The sequence below is a fragment of the Halichoerus grypus genome, chromosome 11, assembly GCF_964656455.1.
Source record: "Halichoerus grypus chromosome 11, mHalGry1.hap1.1, whole genome shotgun sequence".
Classification (NCBI taxonomy): domain Eukaryota; kingdom Metazoa; phylum Chordata; class Mammalia; order Carnivora; family Phocidae; genus Halichoerus; species Halichoerus grypus.
Genome location: NC_135722.1, coordinates 1,430,236 through 1,453,573, shown reverse-complemented (window position 1 = coordinate 1,453,573; position 23,338 = coordinate 1,430,236). Strand labels below are relative to the sequence as shown.

The 23,338-nt window shown below is 64.0% G+C and overlaps 1 protein-coding gene and 1 long non-coding RNA gene across 3 annotated transcripts; one reads left to right on the top strand and one right to left on the bottom strand.

The window, feature by feature from the left end:
• Positions 1-977: 977 nt before the first annotated feature.
• Positions 978-13,570, bottom strand: LOC118524553 (uncharacterized). Of its 2 annotated transcripts, none has more exons than XR_013442239.1 (3): positions 12,928-13,570; positions 2,255-2,398; positions 978-1,255 (listed from the first exon to the last, which is right to left on the bottom strand). It is a non-coding gene; the product is annotated as an uncharacterized LOC118524553 (long non-coding RNA). The 2 variants fall into 2 exon arrangements; XR_013442240.1 differs by lacking the exon at positions 12,928-13,570 and adding an exon at positions 6,072-6,174.
• Positions 12,469-22,476, top strand: CTSD (cathepsin D). Its single transcript, XM_036074793.2, has 9 exons — positions 12,469-12,642; positions 14,606-14,765; positions 16,667-16,790; positions 17,266-17,384; positions 18,710-18,936; positions 20,661-20,783; positions 21,158-21,302; positions 21,388-21,486; positions 21,558-22,476. Exons 1-9 carry the CDS (start codon positions 12,575-12,577, stop codon positions 21,723-21,725), a joined length of 1,233 nt encoding a protein of 410 aa, XP_035930686.1. The 5' UTR covers positions 12,469-12,574; the 3' UTR covers positions 21,726-22,476.
• The last annotated feature ends 862 nt before the right edge of the window (positions 22,477-23,338 follow it).

Below are 23,338 nucleotides of genomic sequence, written 5' to 3'. Positions count from 1 at the left end.
TCCAGCACCTCAGGGCGGCTCCCGGGCTCCTCTGCTCACGTTGGGGCCTTCCCACTTGCTGCCCTGTCCCTTGGCCTGGACACTTGCCCAGTGGTCAGGAGGCTCACTTTCTCCCTGGGTCATCACCCCGACCTCCCATGTAAGCTGTGACATGCCCCCGGCCAGAGCCCTGTGCCCCCTCTCTCAATGGCTCCTCGAGTGGCTGTCACCTCCTGATTCAGGACATTCGTCCCTCCCGCCGCTGCTCCCGCCCGGGCCATCGGCTCCTGGGGCCGGGGCCCGGCTGGTCCTGCTCATGACGCGTCCCCAGGGCCCACGTGGACACCGCACAGGTATCTCCCTGGTGCGGCTGCTCCACCCTGGCCACCTCTGGCCCCAGGAGACCTGCCGCAACCCGGCCTACACGGAGGGGACCTCTGCCCAGGGCCTGAGCCTCCTTTGAGGCCACCATCCTAGGAACTCAGGGCAGACCCGTGAGTGGTGGGCTGGGGCCGAGAGAGGGGGTCTGCTTCCTGCAGTCAGGACCCTGCAAAGGCATCACCTATAAACAGACTCAGCCCCTGACTTCGGCACTCGAGGCTCCTCACAATACCCCGTGACCTGCCTGTCTGGCCTCCAAATCTGCAGCACCCTCCATCCGTGCACCATCTGTCCCAGCCACGCCAGAAGGAGCCACACAGAATTCTCCTGCCCTGCCCTCGCTGGGGGCCCCCCCGTGCGCTCCTTCGGGGCCTCCACTCACCAGCAAAACCCCTTCCACCTCGGCTGCCCTTCCCTTGGACCCCAACCTCCCTGGCCTCTGAGTCCCCGAGTTCTGTCCCCACACTTCTCCCATGCTCTGGGGTTCTCCCTTCAGCCTGTGGGCAGAGGGGACATGTAGCTGGGGGGCGGGGGTGTGGGAGCACCCGGCTCCAGGGTTCCCAAACTGACCGGCTCGGCTGCTCGCCACTTAGAAAATCCAGAGGCAGACAGACGAGTGGTGATGACACAAGAAAGGGGTGTATTTCCGCGAGGCCGCTCCTGGGAGGACTGCGGACTGGCCTCTCCAACACTGCCTCCAAAGCGCTGGAAGTCCCTGCAGGTTTATGTAAGGAGAACGTGGGGCGAAGGTGGGCAGGTCTGTGCAGGTGGGCCGTCAAGGTTGATCACTGTCTTGGGGTCTGTCACGCGGGGGTCCCGCTGGCTCGGGGCCATCCTTGTGCTGGAGGGCTCGTTGCGGGTCCCATCAGGGCACGCTTCCCCTGGGGTCTTCTGCCTGAGTTACGGGATGAGCCGGAACAAGGAGCTTCCTCAGTTAGAAAGTACAGAGCGAGGTCAGAAGGGAGGTGGTCCAAGTCCTCGTTCAGACAGAGGGGGTGGGCCACACCTGGAGCTGTGCCCCCCACCCCACCCCATCCCCCACCCCCACCCCCACCCCCCACCCCCCCGCTGCAGGAGAGGTCTGTATCATGATCCCATTTCACAGACTGGAGGCCAAGGCTTAGAGAAGCTGAGGGTCTGCCAGAGCTCTCGCGAGGCGGTGGGGGGGGGGGGCATGTGTGTCTCCAGAGCCATGCTTCCTGGCAGCGTGTAGTGGGAAGTGCAAGGGACAGCCCTGGGTCACCTGCAGGGTGGGGGTTCACATCCACGGCCCCCGCTGCCCCGCCGGGTCCCTCCAGGACTGAACGGGGAGACCTGGGCGTCTGCCTCCGGGCGGGGCCGAGGCCCATCCTCCCTGCCCCTCAGCTCATGGACTGTCTGAGCCAGAGTCTCCAGAACGCTGCCCCCACCACCCCGGCTGGGCGTTTGCGAAGGAAGAATAGGGGCATTGTTCACGGGACACAGGGGCCACCTGCCCCCACCCACTCTCCTTGCCCTTCTGAGTCATCGCTCCAAAGAGAGGGGGCGTTGCAGCCCCAGACCCGTTTGTCTGGCTGCCTGGGAGGGGCTGGGTGCCGCAAGGAGCTGGCATCCCCTAGAGCAGGCGGGCACTGACCGCCAGCCACCGGCCCAGCCCTGGGAACGAGCCCGGCGGCCCTGCTGGCCGTGGGCCGAGGGTGGAGGGCTGCAGGAGTGATAACGTCTGTTCCGGGTCAGGCTGAGGTGGAGCAGGTTCTCCCAGCCGTGGAGGTGAGCTGGGACTGGCCCCCACCACTGTGGGGTGGTCCCCTGCGGACACCCCCTTCCCCGATGCTCTGCCACAAGGACATCTCTGGGAGCACTGCGGCAAGACGGCCTGCCCCCACCCCCCCAAGAACAGCTGGCCCGGTGTGACCTCTTCCGGAGAAGGTCAGCTGCAGCCAGCTGCCTGGAAGGTAGTCGCTGGTCACATCTCAGGTGGAGCCGGATGAGGATGCTTGGGCAGCGCCCCTCCATGGCATCAGCCTCCAGCTGCCGGGACACAAGTCGCACCTTTGTTCTGTGGGACACATGGAGGCCAAGAATACTTAGGGGAAGCCACAGGCATTGCCCAGCTCTTCCTGACACTCACAAAGTCAGCACCCACAAACAAGCAACCCACCCCACCCAGCCCAGCCGACTTGGAGCAGATAGTCCAACCACCACGGCCATCCCAGCTCAACCAGCCTGCCCATCCCACACAGCCCAGGTCCCATGGCCCATCCCATCCCAACCCAGCCCCATGGCCTCAACCCACCCGGCCCAGCCCCCATGGCCCCATCCCACCCACCCAACCCAGCCCCCATGATCCATTCCGTCCCAACCCAGTCCCATGGCCCCATCCCACCCACCCAATCCAGCTCCCATGAGGAATTCCATCCCAACCCAGCCCCCATGGCCCCTTCCACCCACCCAACACAGGCCCATGGCCTCAACCCACCCAAGCCATTCCCCATGGCCTCATCCCACCCAGCCCAGCCCCCATGGCCTCAACCTACCCAACACAGCCCCCATGGCCCCATCCCACCCAACCAACCCAGCCCCCATGATCCATTCCATCCCAATCCAGCCCCATGGCCTCAACCCACCCAACCCAGCCCCCATGACCCATTCCACCCACCCAACCCAGCCCGCATGGCCTCATCCCACCCACCCAGCCCAGCCCCCATGGTCTCAGCCCACCCAACCCAGCCCCCATGGCCCCATTCCACCACCCAACACAGCCCCCATGACTCCATCCCATCCCAGCCACCCAACCCAGCCCCATGGCCTCAACCCACCCAACCCATTCCTCATGGTCCCATCCCACCCAGCCAGCCCCCATGACCCCATTCCACACACCAGCCCAGCCCCCATGGCCCATCCCATCCAACCTAACCCCCAAGGCCGCATCCCACCCAGGCCAGCCCCCATGGCCCATCTTCTCATAGCCCTGCTCCACCTCCCCAAGTCCAGGCACCTATCCATCCCATCTCCAGCCCCTCAGCTCAGGCTTCCTCAGGGTATCCATCCTCTTGCCCCAGACCCCATCACAGACCACTCAGATGCAGGGGGCTCCAGGATTCAGGCCCCTGCCCCTCCTCTTACCTGGACCTTTGCCCCAGCTTTCATGCATGTGCCCCTGCCAGCCCCTCACCCCCGTCAGTCTACTCCCACAACTGTCCCTCCCCTGGCCTTGCTCTGACCTTGCCCCTCACGTCCAAGGCCCTCAGGGACACCCCTCCCTGCAGGTCCAGCCCACCAGCTGCGTACACTCTCTGGGCCCCAAATTGAGCCACTTTGCACCTGATGTTCTCCATTTTGACAAGTGACAGTATGTGTGGGTGGAATAGTGCCCCCCCAAAGCCATCTACATCCCAGTCCCCCAAGCCTGTGCATATGTGACCTGATGGGGCAAAGGGCTCGATGACCTTGAGACCAGGATTATCATGGATCCCCTGGGTGGGTGCTTCTCAGGGGGAGGCAGGAGGGTCAGAGCAGAGGGACGAAGCGAGGCTCCTGGCTGTGAAGGTGGAGGAAGAGGCCGAGCCCAGGAATGTGGGCACCTCCCCAGAGCCTCCAGCAGGAACCAGCCCTGCGACACGTCCGCGTTAACCCAGCAAGGCTGGCTGCAGACTTCTGGCCTCCGGAGCTGTAGGAGAGCACTTGGCGCTGTTTGAAGCCACCCAGTTTGTGGCACTTGGCCACTAACAGGCAGTTCTGTGTCTGCAGTGACTCACGCCACAACCGGGCCGGCATCCTTCTTTCCTGGAGGGGCAGATGGGGAAACGGTGGACGCTGCCCTCATCCTCTTCCTCACCTCCTGCCTCCTCCCTCCTAGTATCTGACAGAGGACCCCTGCCCTGCCCCCGGAGAGCCCCCCAACCTCTGCCTTCCACATCACCTGCTGTTCTCACCGGGCCTTTGCCCAGAGCCTGTGGACCAGACCTCCCGTCTGGGGCCTCCTCCCTGCACACCCAGCCCGGTCACCACCATCGGCCTGGCTCACTACGCACCTCAGGTGCACCCTCCCCAGGAAGGCTCGCCTGAACCCAGTTCTCCAGAGAAACAAAACCAAGAGGGTGTGTTTCTCTTACCGTCACGGGGGCTGTGAGTCTGGGGCCTGCAGCCTGGACACCAGGGAAGAGCCAACTTGCTGCTCCAGACTGAGGCCATCTGCAGGCAGGATTCCCTCTTCCTTTGGGGGGGGGGGGTGCTCAGCCTGTGCTCTGAAGGCCTTCAACTGATTGGATGCGGCCCACCCACATTATGGTGGGCGATCTGCTTTACCAAATGTGTGATTGGAAATGTGAATCACCTCCAAAAAATTCTTCACGGAAACATGCAAAACCATGTGGACCAAATGTCTGGGCACCATGACCCGGCCAAGTTGATGCCAAGTTACCCCTCACACCTGCCTCCCCTGTCTCTTCCGCCCTCACCAACGGGCTCTCTGGGCAGCTCTGCACCGCCGACCCCCTGGCCTCCTTCTGCGGGTGGCGGGTCTGCAAAGGGCAGGATGGTCTCCATCCTCACTCTCAGTTTGTCACCATGTGGAGCTCGGGGAGTGCAGGGCATGGACACTCTCCCCAAGGGCAGCCCTGCTTGTCTCTGCACTGACCAGCAAAGCCCTGGATGAGCCCTGTGCAGCTCCACCATACTGAACCCCAAACCCACACCCCCAGTTGAACAGCTCAGATCACCCACACCTGGGTCGCCACCACAGCCCCGTGTGTCCCTGCGCCCCAGCACCCACCCTGCCCCAGGCCGCAAGGCCTGTCCGGGAGCTGGGGTCCACAGGCAGGGTTCAACGCCTGCAGATCCCCGTCCTTCCACGGGAACGCAGCTCGTCCCCCCGGCGAATGCCCTCCTGGGGCCTGGCCACGGCACATGCCTGCGTGCGCACACCACCCGGCCGGGTCCCTGTCATCCCTCTGACCCCACCTCACACATGCTTTCCGCCTCCCCCAGCCGTAGGGGGCTTCTCTCCGTCCCTGGAACTCACTGGGCTCAGTCCCATCTTGGGGTCTTTGCACATGCTGTTCCCAAGCCTAAAAGGCTCTCCCTACCTTCCCCAGCCCCCAGCCCACCACTGTTCCCGGGCTGGCTCCTGTTCACCACCCAGCCGTTGTCGTGAAGGCAACCCCCCCGCCCCCCCACTCTAGAGCAGTGGCCTCAGCTGTCACTCAGCCCATGCCACAGCCCGGAATAGGCCATTTGTCGGTTAAGGACTTGGTTTGGGTCTAGCTGCCCCAAGAAGGCAGGTCTGCGTCTGTCCTGCTCACCCCCAGTGTGCAGCACGGTGTCTGGTGCCCTCTGCTTCCGTGGGTTTTGATAAATAAAGAGAGGGGTCCCCAGCCAAGCTTGGGGACCAGAGAGTCAGCATGCAGTCATTCCAGGGCAGGGACACTTGCAAGCTCTGCACTGGGCTTTCGAGGAAGGTCTCAGACCCGTGGGCCCCTGGGGACCCCTAAGGGTCCCACGTGGCTGCCCGCCCCCCCAACTCCCCAGCACAGCCATGTTGGAGGAAGACCATGACTCGGGGCTCAACCCTTGGGGTTGCAGTGTCTACTCCAGAGGGCTTGTGAGCCACTGGGACCCTAACTGTGCCCAGGCACCCCCCTCGTTCCACCTGTGCTCGGGTACCCCCTCCCCCACCCTAACTGTGCCAGCCATGCCCAGCCTCCCCCACCAGTTGTCCACGGTCAGCCGACCTGAAGCTGATTCCCCCACATGGCCTCCTGTGTTGTCCTAGCAGAACTAATAGCCTGGGCCTCTGGCTGGGGCCCCGGGACACCACACCTTCACCTTCCTTCTGAGGGCCAGGGTGGCAGGCTCTGAGGGCTGGGGTGACTCAGGCCCAGGAGGAGGGCGGGGCGGCGGAGGGGGGGGAGCAGGCATGACTCAGCATCTCCGCTGCTCTCTTGCAGCCTCGTGGGAGGACCTGGTGAGAAACCACTTCCTGCCTCCTCCTCTCCCAGGGTTCTGCCCTTTGGCAGGTCCCCCTCAGCTCTGGGGCTGCTCTTAGGACCTGCAGACCCCTCTTTTTTGTCCGGGGCACCCAGGAAGCCGCAGGTGCAGAGTGCCAATGAGAGAGAGTGGCAGGCAGGCAGCTTGCTTTGCCCTGGGGGCTGCTGGGGGTCTCAGAGCCTCCCGGTGACACCCAGGCCTGGGACAGCAAAGAGCCAGCTAGGAGCCCCCGTCCTCCTCCCTCTTGAACTGAGGGGTGGGGGCAGAGGGAGAGAAGGGCCTCGGGCGCAGTGCCCAGCACCGTGTTTGCAGGTTCCTGGCCGTGCGCCCGGGGGTAATTCGTTCATTCTCAAGGCTGTGAGCCTCCCCTTGTGTGCATTTGCCACAAATCATTCATCCCTTCTGTGGTCTTGGGGACAAGCTTCTCCAGGCTTTGGGGAGCTTTCCCGTTTGGGGCTGTTGTCAACATGGCTGGGTGCATGTTCTAGTCCCTGACCCGGTGGCTGGGTGCATTTCAGCTGGGGGTGTGCCTAGAAGAGGTGCCACTGGCCAAGGACAACTCGGGACCGGCTCTCGTGGACGGGCCACACGGTGCGGGTACCAATTTTCATCCCGCAGGCTGGCACGGGCCAACCGCCCCGCCGTCCCGACCCCGGCTGGGGTTCTCCAGGGTCTCCTCCGCAGCCATCCCCCCAGGTGTGCGGGGTGCAGACCTGGGCTCGAATCCGCACTTTGCTGACGGGAGTGAGGACAAGCCCGGGTTCATGGGTTTCCTGAAAGCTGGGTTTCCTCCGTGTGGGCGCGGAGTGCCTGTTGTCATGGGGATCGCTTCCTTCTGTGTCGGGTTGTCCGTCTTCTGGCTTTGTAGTTTGTGTGTTTCAGACGTTCTACGTTCTGTAGTGGAGTCTGTTTTCTCTCGCTGTGGCTTGGCTCTTCGCTCTCTTAATATGGTGTATTTTAAGGAACAGAAGTTGTTAATTTTCGTGTAGTCTATTGACCCTTTTTCCCCTAAGAGAGATTGGTGCTCCTCTTTTTCCATTACTAGACTTTAATTTCTAGAACAGGTTTACGTTTACAGAAAGATTGGCTGATGGCAGAGTCGTCACAGACCCATCCTTCATACATACAGTTTCCCCACTACGAACGTTTTCATCAGTGGCTGTTAAAGTTGACGAGCCAGCATTGCTCCACTATTAACCAAAGTCCATCTTTGACATCGGGGGTCACTCCCTGCTGTGCATTTCATGGGTTTTGACAAGTGTATGAAGTCCTGTATCTGCCATTCACGTCCCATACGGCGGAGTCTCCCTGCCCCAATAATCTGTGCTCCCCCAGTTCCGCAGCCCCCTTCCCTTCTGAACCCCCGGCAACCAGGGGTCTCACCGCTGTCTCCATAGTTTGCCTCTTCCGGGATGTGCCTGAGTTCGAATCAGACAGCACAGGGCTTCCTTCGCTTAGTGAGATGCACGTGAGATGCACGTAAGATGCCTCCATGAATTTTCACGGCTTCACAGCTCACTTCTCTTTTGTGCTGAATGGTCCACAGTTCACACATCCACGTGCTGAAGGGCCTCTTGGCTGCTTCCAAGTGTTGGCAATTATGAGTACAGCTTCTCTAAACACCCACATGCAGGTTTCCGTGTGGACGTAAGTCCTCAACTCCTTTGGGTACATACCATGGAGCGCAACTGCTGGATCGAATGGACACAGATGTCCAGTTGTGTGCCTCCCAGAGCAGCCTCACCAGCTTGCGTCCCCTCCAGCAGTGGACCACAGTTCCCATTGCTCCGCATCCTCACCAGCATTTCGCGCTGTCAGGGGCTCGATTTTGGCCATCCCAGTAGGTGTGTAGTGGGTCTTGTTGTTTTGATGTGCATTTCCTACGTGGCACGAACATTGTCTCGTGTGCTTATTTACCCTCTGTATTTTTCTTTGGTGACGTGCCTGTTCAGGCCTTTGGCCCATTTCTTTTTTTAAAGATTTTATTTATTTATTTGAGAGAGAAAGAATGAGAGACAGAGAGCATGAGAGGGAAGAGGATCAGAGGGAGAAGCAGACTCCCTGCTGAGCAGGGAGCCTGATGCGGGACTCGATTCTGGGACTCCAGGATCATGACCTGAGCTGAAGGCAGTCGCTTAACCAACTGAGCCACCCAGGCGCCCCTTTTGGCCCATTTTTTAAATGGATCATTCATTTTCTTATTGTCGAGTTTTAAGAGTTCCTCACATATTTTGGAAATCAGTCCTTTACCAGAGGTGTACCTTACAAAAATGTTCTTCTCTCTGCAGGTTGTCTTGTTATCTTGACAATGTCTTTTGCAGGTTTGACATTTTTGTGTGTGTGTTTCCTCCTTAAACAAATCTTTGTTGGTTAAATTCATGATTCCAAGTTCAAGAAGACATTCTCCCTTGTCTTCTTCCTCCTAGAGGATTTCCCATTGACTTTCAGGTCTCTGATCCACCTGGAATGGATGGCCGTGTACTGTGTGAGGGAGGGCTAGACATCCTCCCGTCCACCTGCCCATTTATGGAGAAGATAATCCTTCTCCGTGTGTGAGACTCTCCCCTGTTCCGGACGTCTCCTTGTCTTCTCTGTGTCAACACCACACTGTCTTCATCACTGGTCGACACCCCAGCCCTTCCCTGAAACTGCTCTCCTCAAGGTCAGATTGCAAAATCCAGTGTCCGGTGTGCGGTCCCATCCTCCTCCTGGCCCGTGGCGGGGGCCCGTGGCACGGAGGGCCGCAGCCTCCTCCAACGGCTCTTTGCTTGGCTTCCAGGCACTCCTCTCTCAGTCCTTCCTGTCCCCAGCTGCTCAGGCTCAGTCTCATCTGCGGTTCCCTCTCAGTTCCCTCACCTCTCAGAGTCGAGGGGCCCAGGGGCCTTCCTAGGCTCTGTCTACACTCAGCCCTGGTCGCCTCCAGCCTCAACCCCCAGCTCCCATAGCTGTGGCTTCTCAGCAGTGCCCCTTGCATGTCTGATAGGCATGATCTCAACCTGACGCATCTGAAACTGAGCTCCTGGTCTTCCGCCCGGATCCCCTGCTCCTGTATGTGCTCTTCACGTTGCCAATAACGCGCCATCCCCCAAGTCAGCACTGATCCCTCTGTCACACACCACTTGTCCAGCCTGTCGGGAAATCCTACTGGCCTGGCCTCAGAAATGCCTCCTGAAATGCTTCTCACTGTCTCCTCAACCGCCGCCCCGACCCAGGCACCGCCTCTGGCCCGTCCACCGTCAGCCCCAGGCCCGGGCACCACGGCCTCCGGCCCGTCCACTGTCTGGTTCACTCCTCAGAACAGCGGCAGGGTGATGCTGGTCAGGGCCCTCCTCTGCATCTGCTCAGGACCCTGAGCTCACCCTGCTCAGAGGCAAACCAGGGCCCTCCCAGTGGCTGCACGTCTGAGTGCCCCAGCAGGGTGGCCCCTCTCTGCCCCGAACCGGCGTGCTCAGCCTGCTCTTGCCCAGTCTGCTGACCCATCACCTCCTCAGTCTGCTCACATGAGCTCTTCTCATTGCAACATGTTCTTCCTTGTTCCTCCCGTCCTTCCTGTGCCCTGAGTCCCCTGTGCTGTGGCAAGTGCCAAGTGCTGGACAATTGTGTGGGGGAGAGACAAATGGGTGCTCAGGTCCCAGAGGGGTTGACCTAAGAGGCATGGGAGGGGAGATCAAAGGGAAGTGGCTTCTAACCCACTCTCATCCTCTGATTCACCCAGGCCTACCCTACCCATCAGGGCCTTGGCTCTCCCTGCCAGAGTCTCTAGACCCTGGCCCCCACCCACTAGGAGCCAGAGACACTGGAGTCATACCCTGGGCTCCTCACTGGGTTCAGCTTTCCGGGACACTCCGCACCTGCTGAACTGACTTGGGAGTCCCGTCCCCACCAGGTTTGCCCTGGGGCACCCGGTCAGCAGGCCCTGGATGCCCTCAAGCCCTGTAGTTCTGTGCTGGGCCCACTGCCTTTGGCCCAGCAGGGGAGTATGTCTTCCCGGCCTTGCCCCACATTTGGCAGGGGCAGGGGATAGGGGCCTTTTGGGACCTTTGCACCTGACTGAGGCTACAGGGATTTAGGGAGCACCGGGGCCCAGGCCAGAGCAGCTGTGTAAGGTGGGGACATGGCTCCTGTCTGGAGCCGGCTGGTGGGGGCCCAGTGCAGCCCAGATCCCAGCCTATGCAGTCATGGCCTGTGGCACTGCCCACCAGGGAGGGAGCCCCGAGTTGCCCTCTGGGGAGCAGCCGCAAGGTCCACTCCCTTTCCACCCCAGGCCTCTCCTAGGTGTTGACGAGGTAGGTAATCACGGCATCCCGAGGGCCTTGGGAGGAAGGAGCGCAGAAGCCAGCCCGGACCCCTGAGCACCACTCAGGACCAACAGCTCTTGGTGGGCACGAGCCAGGGTCTAGGGGGCCCACGCATCTCTCCCGCACACCACCGGCCAGCAGCCACCCCGTGCCAGGCCCTGCTCTGGGTGCTGGGGGGTCGTGGGAACAGCACAGAGACAACGTCCTTGCTCTGTATGGAGTGGCTGGACCCATGGTCTCTCCAGGCTTGAGGCCACCAGTGGTCCCTTCTCTGCAGCTCCCCACTGTCCTCAGGGGGAAGCCCAAGGTCTCAGCCCGGCTGGCACCTGCCCCAGCCAGGCACCAGCAGCTGCCGCCTCACACCTCTGGCCTGTCTCACCGCCGTGCCCGCCCGCGGCCTTGCTGGCCCCTGTGGAAGAAGCAGATGGGCCCCTCTGAAGCTGTTTGCTCACACATCTGTGTCTGAGCATCCTGGGACACACGTGGTCTCGTGGGCGCCCAACTGACCCGTCTGAGATAGCAGCCTGCCAGGAGGGAGGTGACGATGCCCCGTGTGAGGGTCCCACTCTGGGGCCTGCGTGGCGCATGGCCGTGGACCTGCACACCTGGGGTCAGATTCTGAAGGCAGGGGTATTTGCTTGCCTCCGGGCTCCAGTCCTCGTATCTAGAACACACCACGGGAATCCAGTACAAATGTGTGGAACGGCCCGGTGTGGAGGCAGGGCAACACCACTCATCTGTGGCCATCCAGGCTGACCAGGGTGGGAAGGTGTTGGCTGGGGTCAGGGTCCTGATTTATTTGGTGGTCACAGAAAAGATGGGGATTCCAGTCCTGCCTGCCGTGGGTCACGGAACCCATTTGCCCGCCTTTAAGTAGCTGGCAGGACCACTCAAGAAAAAATGCCCTATAGGTGAGTCCCTTTGGGAAAGTTCCTCATTGTTCACATCCTGCTCAAACGTCACCTTCCCAGAGAGGCCTGCTCCCAACAAGGGTCACTTCCTAGCACATTCTCAACATGGACCTCTCTGAAGTGACCGATCCAAACTCCCCTCCTCCTACCCTCCTCTGGAGAAGTGGACCGGGCCCTCCCCTCCGACAGCAAGCTGGCCATGACTTAGTGACTTGGGGAGGTGGGAGGTCCTGGAGGGCCATGGAGGTCCTGGAGAGCCGTGGGTCACTGTGGCCTCAGCAGGACTGAGCACTGGCCCCAGCGAGGGACTCACTCCCCCAGCCCCTCACTCTCCCGAGGCTGGGAAAACGACCCCAGTCACTCAAGGTGAGAGACCTGGCTCCTTATCTGATCCTGCTGCGCAGCACCCTTTGGGATGGGGCCTGGAAGGGACAGTGGGCTCCCAGAGGAAGGAGGACCCAGGGTAGGGTCAGGCAGGTGCTCCTCTGCGGAGGTGAAAGGGGGGACCTGGAGACACTTGGAGCCGGAGGATAAGGTCTGGACGATCCCCAAGGTTGAATAAGAGTGGGAAGGGAATAGGCTTGGGCGAACGGGGCCTGGGTGCTGCAGCAGGTGCAATGGGGAGGGGGTGACAGGAAGGTAGAGCAGGGGCCTGGGAAGGGCTGCGAGGCCTCGCGCGGTGCACAGCCCGCGATCTGGGGCGGCGACGGAGCCCCGGGCTCAGGGGGCTGCCCGGCTGCCGGCCTCCGGAGTCCCACGCGGGTCCCGGCCCGTACGCCCCCGCCCGCGCGCCCCTCGGGCTGGGGCGCTCCCGGAGCCCGCAGGCCGGCGTGCGCGCCCCCGAGCGTCGTGCGCCCGCCCGGCGGGGACCCGGCCCGGATCGCCCCGCCCAGGCCCCGCCCCGCGCACGCCGGCCGCGGCCCGCGTGACCGGCCCCGGTGCAAACAGTGCAGTCAGCTGACTCGGCCAAGTGCGCCGTCATCCCGGCTATAAGCGCACGACCTCCCGGCGCTCCGCTCGGACCCGGCCGCCGCCACCATGCAGCCCCCCGGCCTGCTGCTGCTCGTCCTTGGCCTGCTGGCCGCGCCCGCCGCCGCGCTCGTCAGGTGAGGCCCTGCGCCCCCGTGCGCCCCCGGTGCCCTCCGTACGCCCCGCGCCTTGGAATGCAGCCGTGCCGCCCGCGCGGCCTCCCCCGGGGCCCCCGCCAGCCGGCGACCCTTCTCTCCCGCCGTGGAGTCAGACTTGGGGGGCCAGGGGGCTGCAGGAGGGAGGATGGCTGAGGCCCAGGCTGAGCGAGCCTCCCCAGGCCAGGTGGGATTGCGGTACCTGCGCTCAGGGCCCACCGTGCGGAAGCCAGGAGACCCAGGTGTCCTCCGCAACAGCCCCTGTACCTGCCAGCCGCTTTCCCGCTTGGCTCCCCCTTTGCTCGCTGTGAACTGGGCGTGGTCGCGCTTGGTCGGTGCGGGGGGGGGGGGGCTCTGACCACAGCGCTCCGGCGGGAGACCCTCTGCCCCGAGGAGCCCCGAGTGTTTCAGAGACGGAAGGGAGTTAGCCTAAGGAGAGGGTGTGGGTGAGTGGCCCGGCTGCAGTAGGCTTCCCCACTGGCACCTGCCCTAGTGAGGACCACACCTTCCTCAGGCGCAGGGGCCTGTCCCCCTGTACCAGGTGAGCTCATCATCCGCGGGGCCTGGATCGGGGCTGTGCCATGCTGTGCCAGCCAGGCTGAGGACGGGCGCCACCCCCCCACCCTCCCACTCTTGCCAGGCAGCCTGCTTTCCCAGATGGGGGAGGGGTGCAGTGGGCCAGCCCCTTCTGGTCCCGCACCCACCCTTGCCCCCAGGGCCTTGGTGCCAGGCCTAGGAAGGCATCCTTGCCCCTCTGCTGTGGGCTTTTTGCCTGTGGGCAGGTGGGTGAGGTCACAGAGCCGTGGGAGCTGGCTGGGGGCCGAGTGGGACTCAGCCTTGCCAAAAGGCCGTTCTGCGTGGGCTTCAGCATGGGCTGTGGCTCGGGGGCATGTAGCCCCAAATGGAGTCTTTGTGGGGAGGCAGCTGCAGGGCTGCGTCTACCCTGGTGCCGCCCACAGGCCTCCCCTCCGGGGCTGGATGGCTGTGGGGAGCCGAGTCTGTGGCTGTTTGGGGCTGGGCAGCCGAACCAGAGCCCCTCACACCTCCTCCAGGTCCTGTGGGACTGATGGCACCTGTTTCCTGGGTTACTGGAGGGCGTGTCCCCTTCCCCCAGGCAAGAACCTTGGACTCTAACAGCCTACCAGGTCTTAGGCAAGAGTCCCATCTTCCCGAAGCATGCCCTTGGCACGCCAGGAAGGGCCAGCTGTGACCTTGAACTCCCAAGTCCCCTTGGCTGGGAGGACCTTCCATCCAAGTGTTGGAGTGTGCTCAGGGGTGCCTGCCTGTCCCACCTGCACCGTCAGAGCTGGGAGCAAGCTGAAACCTAGGAGCCAAGGATCCAGGCCAGGGGACCCCACGCACACTAGAACCAGGCCACCTGACCTCAACCCCATGCTCTTTCTGCCCAGGCAGACCGCCAAGGCCGGGAGGCAGGGGCTGTCAGTGGGGGTGCCGCGGGCATCTCAGAGGGAGGCACAGCCAGAGGCAGAGACCCCTAGCACCCCAGCACAGGCCTGGCCTTCCTGGGGTCTGCGCCGTGATGGGGACGGAGGATGCATCAGCAGGAAATGAATTCACTACTGGGAGGGCCCCGGAGGGCAACAGGGTCACGTTGAAGGATGGCCAAGGAGGGCTTCTCAGAGCTGGTGGCATCAAAGCCCCATCTGATGGCCAGGCATAGCCAGCCCAGGAGGCCAGACAGGGAAGTGGGGACCATCTCTGCATGGCATCTGCATGGAGAGCAGCAGATTCAGAAGGCAGGTGAATGGGTCCCCTCAGAGGGCGTCGGGCAGAAGTGACGGATGGACACCGATGCTCTAACAGACCCCACAGGCACAGAGTGGAGACAAGGGATGGGAGGTGCTTTTGGAGCCCCCGGTGGCTGAGGGTGCAGAGGGGGAGGGGGCGGCGAGCCCTGATGAGTCCCTTTCCCTCCTCTTGACAGAATCCCGCTGCACAAGTTCACCTCTATCCGCCGGACCATGTCGGAGTTGGGGGGCCCCGTGGAAGATCTGATTGCCAAGGGCCCCATTTCCAAATATGCCCATGGGGTGCCCAGTGTGACAGGGGGGCCCATTCCGGAGATACTCAAGAACTACATGGACGTGAGTATGGGGGTCGTCCTCTTGGGGCTGGGGCTGGGTGGACCGCAGACACTGATTTCGACAGCAGATGGTTTTTATGAAAGGTTCTGCATAAGCGGGCAGCAAACACTCTGCTCAGCAACCCAGGGTTTTGCAGGATTCTCCTGCTCCATGGGGGGAGGGGCTTCTGCTCAGCCACGCCCTTCCCTGCTGGGTGCCCCTCCCACTACCCCTGCGCAGTTGAGCACTCCCACCTGTGTCCCCCTGTGGGGGCGGGGAGGGCAGGTTGGGGTGCCCGTAGCTCCTCCGTGACCTCTCCCCCTGCGTACCACGACCATCACTGACGTCAGGAGCTATCTTGTTCCTGAGGCCAGCCTGTGGGCATGGGGGCCAGGGCCATCGTCTATAGATAAGCGAGCTGGGCCCAGGGCCATCAGCTGGGTGCGGAGGAGCCTAAATCAAACTTAGGCCCCAAGGGGCTGTGGGGTCCTTGAGCTCGGGTCATCTGGGCCTGCCTGCCCAGGCATAACTAAGGGCTCTGGAGCTTTTTTGTTTCTGCCTATCCTGCTGGAAGGCCTGGTGCCACCCTTGACCCAGTCCTGCCTCCTTCCCTTCTTCCTCTTTGATCAGCAGCCAGCACTGATCATGCCCAGTGCTCCTTGAGGGGCAAACAGGCTCGGAGGTGGGACATTCTGTAAGTCACATACCGAGCTGGGGCTGGGTCAGCCTGGTCCTAGCTCGGGGGTCAGGTCCTGGGACCCAGCCTGGCACCTCTGGGGCTGCCCAATTAGCATCCTTCTGCGTGCCTGCCCCTGAGTGGTGGGGACCTAGCTCCTTGCTGCCATCCAGCCACTGGTCCACCTGGGGTTGGGACAGGTTTCTGTGCCCTCTGTCCTGTCTGGCCAGAGCCCCAGCCGTGCCAGGAAGCGGTGGCCTCAGAGGCATGTGACTGGGCTGGGGGGTGGGGGCATCCTCCTGTGGGCCTGACTGACCAGTTCCTGATCCCCTAGTGCAAGTGTGGGTACACACACACACACACACACACACACACACACACACACACGGAGATTCGCTGAGTCATCCCCCAGCCCCCCAAATCTGGACACTTCTGCTAGGTCATGAGGTAGCAGCTGCTGGTTCTCCTGGAGCCAAGTGGCAGGAGAGAGACTCCCGCAGGCATTGGAGCCGGACACCCTGGGTGACCTGGGGCCCAGGCTCCCTCCCCAGAGAAGGGGGCGCCCAGGCAGGCAGGGCTCAGGTGGCCTCAAGCTCACACCTGTCCAAGCATCCGTGTCCTCTGACCTGTGAGAGCACCAAAGATGGGGTTTCCTTTTGAGGCTCAGAGGGGCACGTGCCCCCTTCATGCTCACCTGAGCCGTGGATCAGCACCCGGGGCTTCCCCCAGGCTGCCCTCCCCCGCCCGCCATGTACCGATGAAGAAACTGAGGCCCAGGGTAGCGAAGGCAGAGTGTCTAGGCAGTGAGAGACTCTGAGCTAACACTTCCGGCCTCCAGGGTGTACCTCCTGCCTTCGGCCGCCCACATGCCTCTACCTAGGAGCCCTCCAGGCTTGGCCCGGTGGGGCAAGGGCAGGGTGGGAAGGAGGTCCCAGAGGCAAGCCCTGACGTGGCCCCCGTTGTGGGAGGAAGTCTCCCCTGCTGGGGCCCTGGGGCAGAAGGGTCTTCCAGGGCTCAGGGATGGCCAAGCCGATAGGACCGCTGGTTTCCTCTTTCAAGTGGGGTGGTCTTCCAAGCTCACGTGGTCAGGCGGGCCCCCCGAAGCACCCGGGTACAAGGACCGAGGGCTGGGGAGGGGCGGGAGCACGTGTGGACCCTGGGTGTCCCTCCCCTGGCTTGGGCCTTCCAAAGTCTGGGTCCCAGGACAACCAGGGGCGGCCCTGACGGACCCCGCTCCCCTGCCCAGGCCCAGTACTACGGGGAGATCGGCATTGGGACGCCCCCGCAGTGCTTCACGGTGGTCTTTGACACCGGTTCCTCCAACCTGTGGGTCCCCTCGATCCACTGCAAGCTGCTGGACGTCGCCTGCTGTGAGTCACAGCGCCGCCTCGTGCGGCCGGAGGGGGCGGGGGGGAGGACAGGGCCCAGCCGCCGCCTCACACGGGTGCATGCTCTCCCCCGGCCGCGGGGCCGCCCCGTCCCCAGTCCCCAGTCCAGGTGGGGCCAGCAGGGCAGGCCTCAGGCCCTCAGTGGCCCGGCCTCAGCCCTTCTTGGGCAGTGCACTGCTCTGCCTCTCAGGCACACTGGACGGGCCCGGCCCCTCTGCCCCGCCCCAGGGCACCCCACTTTCCGGGTGAACCTGTTCACGCCAGCCTTGCTTCTCGTCCGGGCTGGGACCAAGGTGGCCGAGGATGGGGCGAGCCAGGCCAGACCACTGCTGGCTGAGACCGAGCCTGGGGTCACAGGCCCACCCCGACACTGGGAGGATGGCTGGTGGGGGGCTCCGCAGCGGGTGGCTGGGGCCCGGCTGGGGTGGCGGGCTGATGGGCTTCTGGGCCGGCACAGGGATCCACCACAAGTATAACAGTGGCAAGTCCAGCACGTACGTGAAGAACGGCACCTCCTTCGACATCCATTACGGTTCGGGCAGCCTCTCTGGGTACCTGAGCCAGGACACCGTGTCGGTGAGTCTGGGGCGAGGCTGCTCCTGGGCCCTGGACGCCCAGAGGCCTTGGTGGCCCCTGCCCCACCCCAGGGCTGCGCGGCTGAGCCAGAGCAAAAGCCGGGAGCTGTGGAGGAGCTTGGTGGGCCTGGCTGGGCAGGGGTTGGGGAGCAGACCCGGCCCCGTGTGTGTGCGCTCGCGTGCGCTTGCGCGGGGGGACGGCCGGGAGGGCTGTAGGGGAAAGTGGGCCCACCAGAGCATGGGTGCAAGAGCTGCGGGCCTGGCTCTGGGACCAGGACCTGGGGAGTGATCCACAGTGAGGCTCCTCCCAGGGTCACGGAACCAGTTGGGGGGCTGGCTTCTGTTCCGATGCCTTGGGTTTGAGGTGTGTGCTGGGCGCTGAGGCCTAGGCCCTGTGGACGGGGTCCCCGCCACTGGCTGGGGACTTGGGGTCGGGGAGGGCAGAGATGCGCCGGGAGCCCCTGTAGAGGACACTGGAGGGCCCTCCAGGCACCCTGCCTGCCACAGAGAATCTTTGGGGTGAGGTGGATGGGCAGGCCCTGGACGGTTCTGCCCGCGCCTCTGTGTGACCCCTTGGTATGCAGCTACCGGGAAGGGTCCGGACTGGGAGTCCTGGGGGCGGGGGAGCAAAGTGGAACCCAGCCCCCGGCCCCCCAGCCTCCAGCCCCCCATCCCCCGCCGGACCAGAAGGCGGCAGGGTGTGACCAGCGCCCAACCAGCGTCCCCCTTGTCTGTCCCTTGTCTGGACAGTGGAGTGGGCCATAGTGGCTGGGGACCTTCCTGCAGAAGCACTGCCCCTCCCCTGTATCCACCTGCCCTCTTGGGGTCTCCGCCTCCTGATCTCTGTGGGCCCAAACCAGGATGTTGCCTATCACGCTCCCTTGTTCTCGGTGTCAGGGCGCCGGCCCCAGACAGCCGTTTCTCCCCACATCCTGCTCTGCGTCAGCCGCCGCCTGGTCGCGGTGGGGGAGAGGTGGCGTGGCCTTGAGTCTGCTGACTTGGGTCATGGGGTTGGGTCATGGGGTTCCAGTAGCCCAAGGGCAGGCACAGGCCTGGGTGGAGCCGGCCCCAGGCCAGAGGTCAGAGCTGAGCTCGAAGCCCACCCGTCTGTGCTGACTCGGATGAAAACCGTGTCCTGACAGCCATGGATTCCCACGTCCCTGTCCCTGCTGTGTCCTACCCAGTGTTGCCAGCCCTTCTGGGCTTGTGTGCAAGGTGGCGGGTGACGACTGAACGGGGCTTGTCGCCGTGCGTGCACACGCAGGGCCCGGGGGTTGGGCTCCGTGGTTCCTGTGGCCCACTGACCCCCCCCCCCCCGCCCCCCAGGTGCCCTGTAAGTCGGCTCTGTCTAGCCTGGCTGGCATCAAGGTGGAGAGGCAGACCTTTGGGGAGGCCATCAAGCAGCCGGGCATCACCTTCATCGCGGCCAAGTTCGATGGCATCCTGGGCATGGCCTACCCCCGCATCTCGGTCAACAACGTGCTCCCCGTCTTTGATAACCTGATGCAGCAGAAGCTGGTGGAGAAGAACATCTTCTCCTTTTACCTGAACAGGTGGGGTCGGAGGGGCCCAGGCCCCGTCTCTTCCCCACACCTCACCCCTCCTCCCAGTTCCGTGCAGCTGCCCGCCTCCCCGTCCACCCTTCAGGCACCGGGCCGCGGCCTCTGACCGGAGGGGGGACTGGCCAGCCTTTTACAGACGAGCAGCAGGCTCTCTGGGCAGGCTCTGGGGTTGGGGTTTCCCGTCAGGAACGGCTCAGGCTGTGGGCCCAGGGTCTCGCTCAGTGGGCCTCCCTCCTGGAGAACCAGACTCCGGTCAGGGCTCATGGCAGCTCCTCTTCCCGGGTCCTCAGCCCGGCCTTCCCTGCGTCTGACGGTGAGCAGATGTGGCCCCTGAGTCACTGATGGCCCAGAGGGGACAGAGCTATGAGCCCCAGTCTGTGGTCGGGCCTCTGGAGGTGAGGGGCCTGGGGGCTTTCCGGGGGAGGTGACCCCAGTGAGGCCCTGAGGGCCAGATGCTGCTAGAGGGAACCCCGGGTGGAGAGTGGCCCCCACCATCCATCCCTGGCAGCAGCGCTGACTGTCCCAGTGGCCCTTGCCCCACACGGAAGGGTGGGCGACCAGTGTGCCGTGCCCTTGAGAAGGGCCCCTCGCTCTCCCCTCAGGGCGGTGCCAGAGGTCCCGATGCGGGTGTGCCGAGGACAGGTGTAGGCTGCGTGTGAGTGGGCGGCCCACCGACCGCTGGTGGTCACTGCACCACACGCCCCCTCCTCACCCACAGGCCCACTTCCCCTCAGGGTCCAGCCCCAGCACTCTGGCTGAGTGCCAGGCGCAAGCCTCTCCTCTTGCCCAGCTCCTGGCCTCGGCGGGGCTGCTGCCCTCGGTGGTAAATACTCAGCAGCTGCCTGAGGCGGAGCCACCCACCGGAGGCTGGATGACCGCACACTGGGGAACGGAGTGGGGTCTGTCCCTGGGAGCCCTCAGGCCCAGGGTGGGCAGTCAGGGGAAGAGGACCCAGGGGGCTGGCCAGACCTGGGCTCAGGGCTCCCTGGGTTGGGGGGGGGGAGCAGACAGGAGACAGCCCTCTGGTTTCCACACCGGACTTCGGAGGTGAAGGCTGGGGGGAGGGCTGGAGGCCGCCGGTCGTAGGGGGAGGACAGGGTTTGGCCTGGTGTTTCTGCGCTCGGACCGGCCGGGAAGAGGGCGGTGAGCTCTAACGCCAAGTCTGGAGAAGAGCCTGGAGGCTGGGGCAGGGCCAGCCGTGGAGGCTGAGTGCAGGAAAGCTGAGAGGTGAAGGGGGCGCGGGAGCAGTTGGGTGAGGATGAGGGCATCCTTGGGAACAGCAGATGCAAAGGCCCCCGGGCAGGAATGAGCTGGCTCAACTCTCAGCGCTGCCCAGTGCCTCCTCCCAGAAGCCCTCCCTGGTTGGTTCTTCTCAGGCAGACGCGGTCCCCTTCCTTGGGCTCCTAGCTTTCACTTCCCCGTCGCCCGCTAGCCTGACCCCGGCTGTCTCCAGCTGGCAGGCCGGGCACCTGCAGGCCACGCGGTGTGGGATCAGAGCCCCGCTCCTCAAGGAGAAGGAAGTCCTCCCCCTTCTCATGCCCCCTCCGGATCTTTCCATCTCTGCAGCTCCACCCACCCCTTCTGACTTGGCCCCAGCTCATGCCTGTCGGGCCCGCGGTCAGGCTGGACGCATGGGGTGGGGGTGGGCAGCCCCCCCCCCCCCCGGCTGTGCTTGAGGAGCAAATGCAGCTGACTCCGCCCCTCTCTCCTCCCAGGGACCCCGGCGCGCAGCCTGGGGGTGAGCTGATGCTGGGCGGCACGGACTCCAAGTACTACAAGGGCTCCCTGTCCTTCCTCAACGTCACCCGCAAGGCCTACTGGCAGGTCCACATGGAGCAGTGAGTGCTAGCTGGGGGGCCGCGCTTGGTTCTGGGGGACCGTGGTGTGCGGGGGCTCCGCCCAGCCGCCCGCTCAGCAGGCCTCTGGGTAGCTACGGCCCTTGGGCCCCCTGGTCCCGGGTGTCTGTTGCCACCTCCCGGCGCCCAGCTGAGCTCCTGGCCCCTGGGCTCTGGCTCTCTGCTGCTCGAGACTTGGAGGCTGGTAGTTAACCTGCTCGTGCCCTCGTGAGCCCCCAGCCCACCTCTGTTCACAGCCAGAGACGGGAAGAAAGGGTCCCAGCAAGGCTGCGGCCCTGGAGGTAGGACTGCCCCCGCCCCCAAGGCCCACCCTGAGCGCGAGCCCAGGCCGGGTGTTCACACCCCCTCCCCCGCAGGGTGGATGTGGGCAGCAGCCTGACCCTGTGCAAGGGGGGCTGCGAGGCCATCCTGGACACGGGCACCTCCCTCATTGTGGGCCCCGTGGACGAGGTGCGCGAGCTGCAGAAGGCCATCGGGGCCGTGCCGCTGATCCAGGGCGAGGTGAGCGGGCCGGGCTGCGTGGGCAGGGTGCCCCAGCCGCTGCCCCCCGCACTGCCCCGGAGCTGCTCCGTTTTCTCTCCCTCAGTACATGATCCCCTGTGAGAAGGTGTCCACCCTGCCCAAGGTCACCCTGAAGCTGGGCGGCAATCCTTACACGCTGTCCTCAGAGGACTACACGCTCAAGGTTAGTGGAGGCCGGGGGCGGGGTGGCGGGGGTGGCGGCGGGCAAGGTGCTGACCACCGTGGCCGTCCCAGGTGTCGCAGGGCGGGAAGACCATCTGTCTGAGCGGCTTCATGGGCATGGACATCCCCCCGCCCGGCGGGCCACTCTGGATCCTGGGTGACGTCTTCATCGGTCGTTACTACACTGTGTTCGACCGGGACCAGAACCGCGTGGGCCTGGCCGAGGCCACCAGGCTGTAGCCACCCACCCGCTGGGGAGGAAGGAGTCCAGCAGGAGGCCGGCCACCCCCGCCCTCCCGGCCGCCCCTGCCACACACACTCACGCTCAAACTCACACTCACAACCCAGCTCAGCAGGCGCCGGCCTGCCGGGCCTGCCATTCTGTTCTGTGGTTTTCCCCAGCCCCGGTTGCGGAAATGCCGCCCGCCTGTCTGCCTGTCTTGTGTGTCTGTCTAACGGAGGGGCAGGGTGCGGGACAGCCAGTAGGCTGACCGGAGTGTGGAGCCACTTCAGTACCTTGGAAGCCCAGCCTGGCCTGGCAGCCCATCAGTTGCGCATCCCAGGACCCCCCTCCCCCACCCGCCCCCAGCCTGTGTCTCAGGGGCCTGGCTGCCCAGCCAGGACCTCTGGACTGAGCCCCCACCCCGAGCCAGGCTGTTCTCTGGGCTCTGCTGCCGCCTGGCCTGGGGTCCGGAGCTGGGCGCTGCCGGCCCCCCTATCTTCCTGTGTGGGCCCATCGAGGAAGGGGCCAGCTCAGGCCTGAGGACAAGCAGGAAGGACTTGGAAGGGTTGGGGCTCAGAGACAAAAGCCAGCCTTGTGACGCCTTTGGGGTCATCCTGGGGCTCGACCCCATCCAGGAGGGCATTCGCTGGTCCAGGGTCAGGGAAGAAGGGGAGGAGGGGGGCTGGTGCCACCTTCTCTGCAGCTGCTCCTCTCTCGAGCGACCGGGAGCCAAAGTTGACATGAAAATACAGTTGTTTGGGCCTCTTTTTTCTGTGTTGGCGTGTTTTGTGTTTGGTGGGAAGGGCGGTTCTAAATCTGGACGTGGGAAGGAGCCGGTGTGGCTGGTGAGAGGCCGTTGTTCCCGAGGCCTGACTCACAGCCAGGCAGGGGGAGAAGCTTTGGAGGTGCCCTGGCTCCCAGCCCCCAGCCCCCCTGCCCTGCACAGGGGACCCTGGGGGCTTTAGCTTGCTGCCCGGCCTCACCGGCGGAGGGCTGGCTCACCCAGAGGCTTGGGGCAGTGACCACCAGCAGGATGTGGCCTTGGTGGGGGCTGCAGGGTGGGGCGGGCGAGGTTACCAGGGCCTGGACTGAGCACGGCTTTCAGGGAGTGGTCCAGGCGCCTGCCTGCCATTCTTCCCTACGATGCTCCACCAGCAGCAGGGACCCGGTCTTCCGCAGCCCCCCTGACACCCCATGAGAGCCTAGGACAGGAGCCTGTGCGAGGCTGACGGTGAGTGGGCAGCCTGCCTCCTGGGCCTCCTGGCCAGCACCTGAACGCCGTCTGCAAAGCAAGCCGATGATGGAGCAGGCCAGCCCGGGGGCCTGAAGTCTCGGGTTCAGGGATCCCAGTTAGGAGCTCCCTCAGGCTGCAGTGACCTCCCTGGGGACCTGGCCTCTTGGGAGTTTGCTGAGGGGTGCTTGGGCTCATCTGCCCAGAGGCACCAGGAGGTTTTAAGGGATGAACAGGAGTTTGAGAGCCACTGGGACAGAATTCCCTTGGATCAGCGGCTCTGGACTCTTGCCTGGAGCCCATCCCCTGCAGGTGTAAGGGAAATGGCAAATATGACCGATGTCACCGTCCTGGTGCCTTCTCGGCCTTCAGTGCCTTGGCTGTCACTGGCCTGGCCCT

Excerpts from the sequence above, each read along its gene's own strand:
- CTSD (XM_036074793.2), top strand. The coding sequence starts at position 12,575 with ATGCAGCCCCCCGGCCTGCTGCTGCTCGTCCTTGGCCTGCTGGCCGCG. Across the intron at positions 14,766-16,666 it reads TACTCAAGAACTACATGGAC|GCCCAGTACTACGGGGAGAT; the intron begins GTGAGTATGGGG and ends TCCCCTGCCCAG. Across the intron at positions 16,791-17,265 it reads GCTGCTGGACGTCGCCTGCT|GGATCCACCACAAGTATAAC; the intron begins GTGAGTCACAGC and ends GGGCCGGCACAG.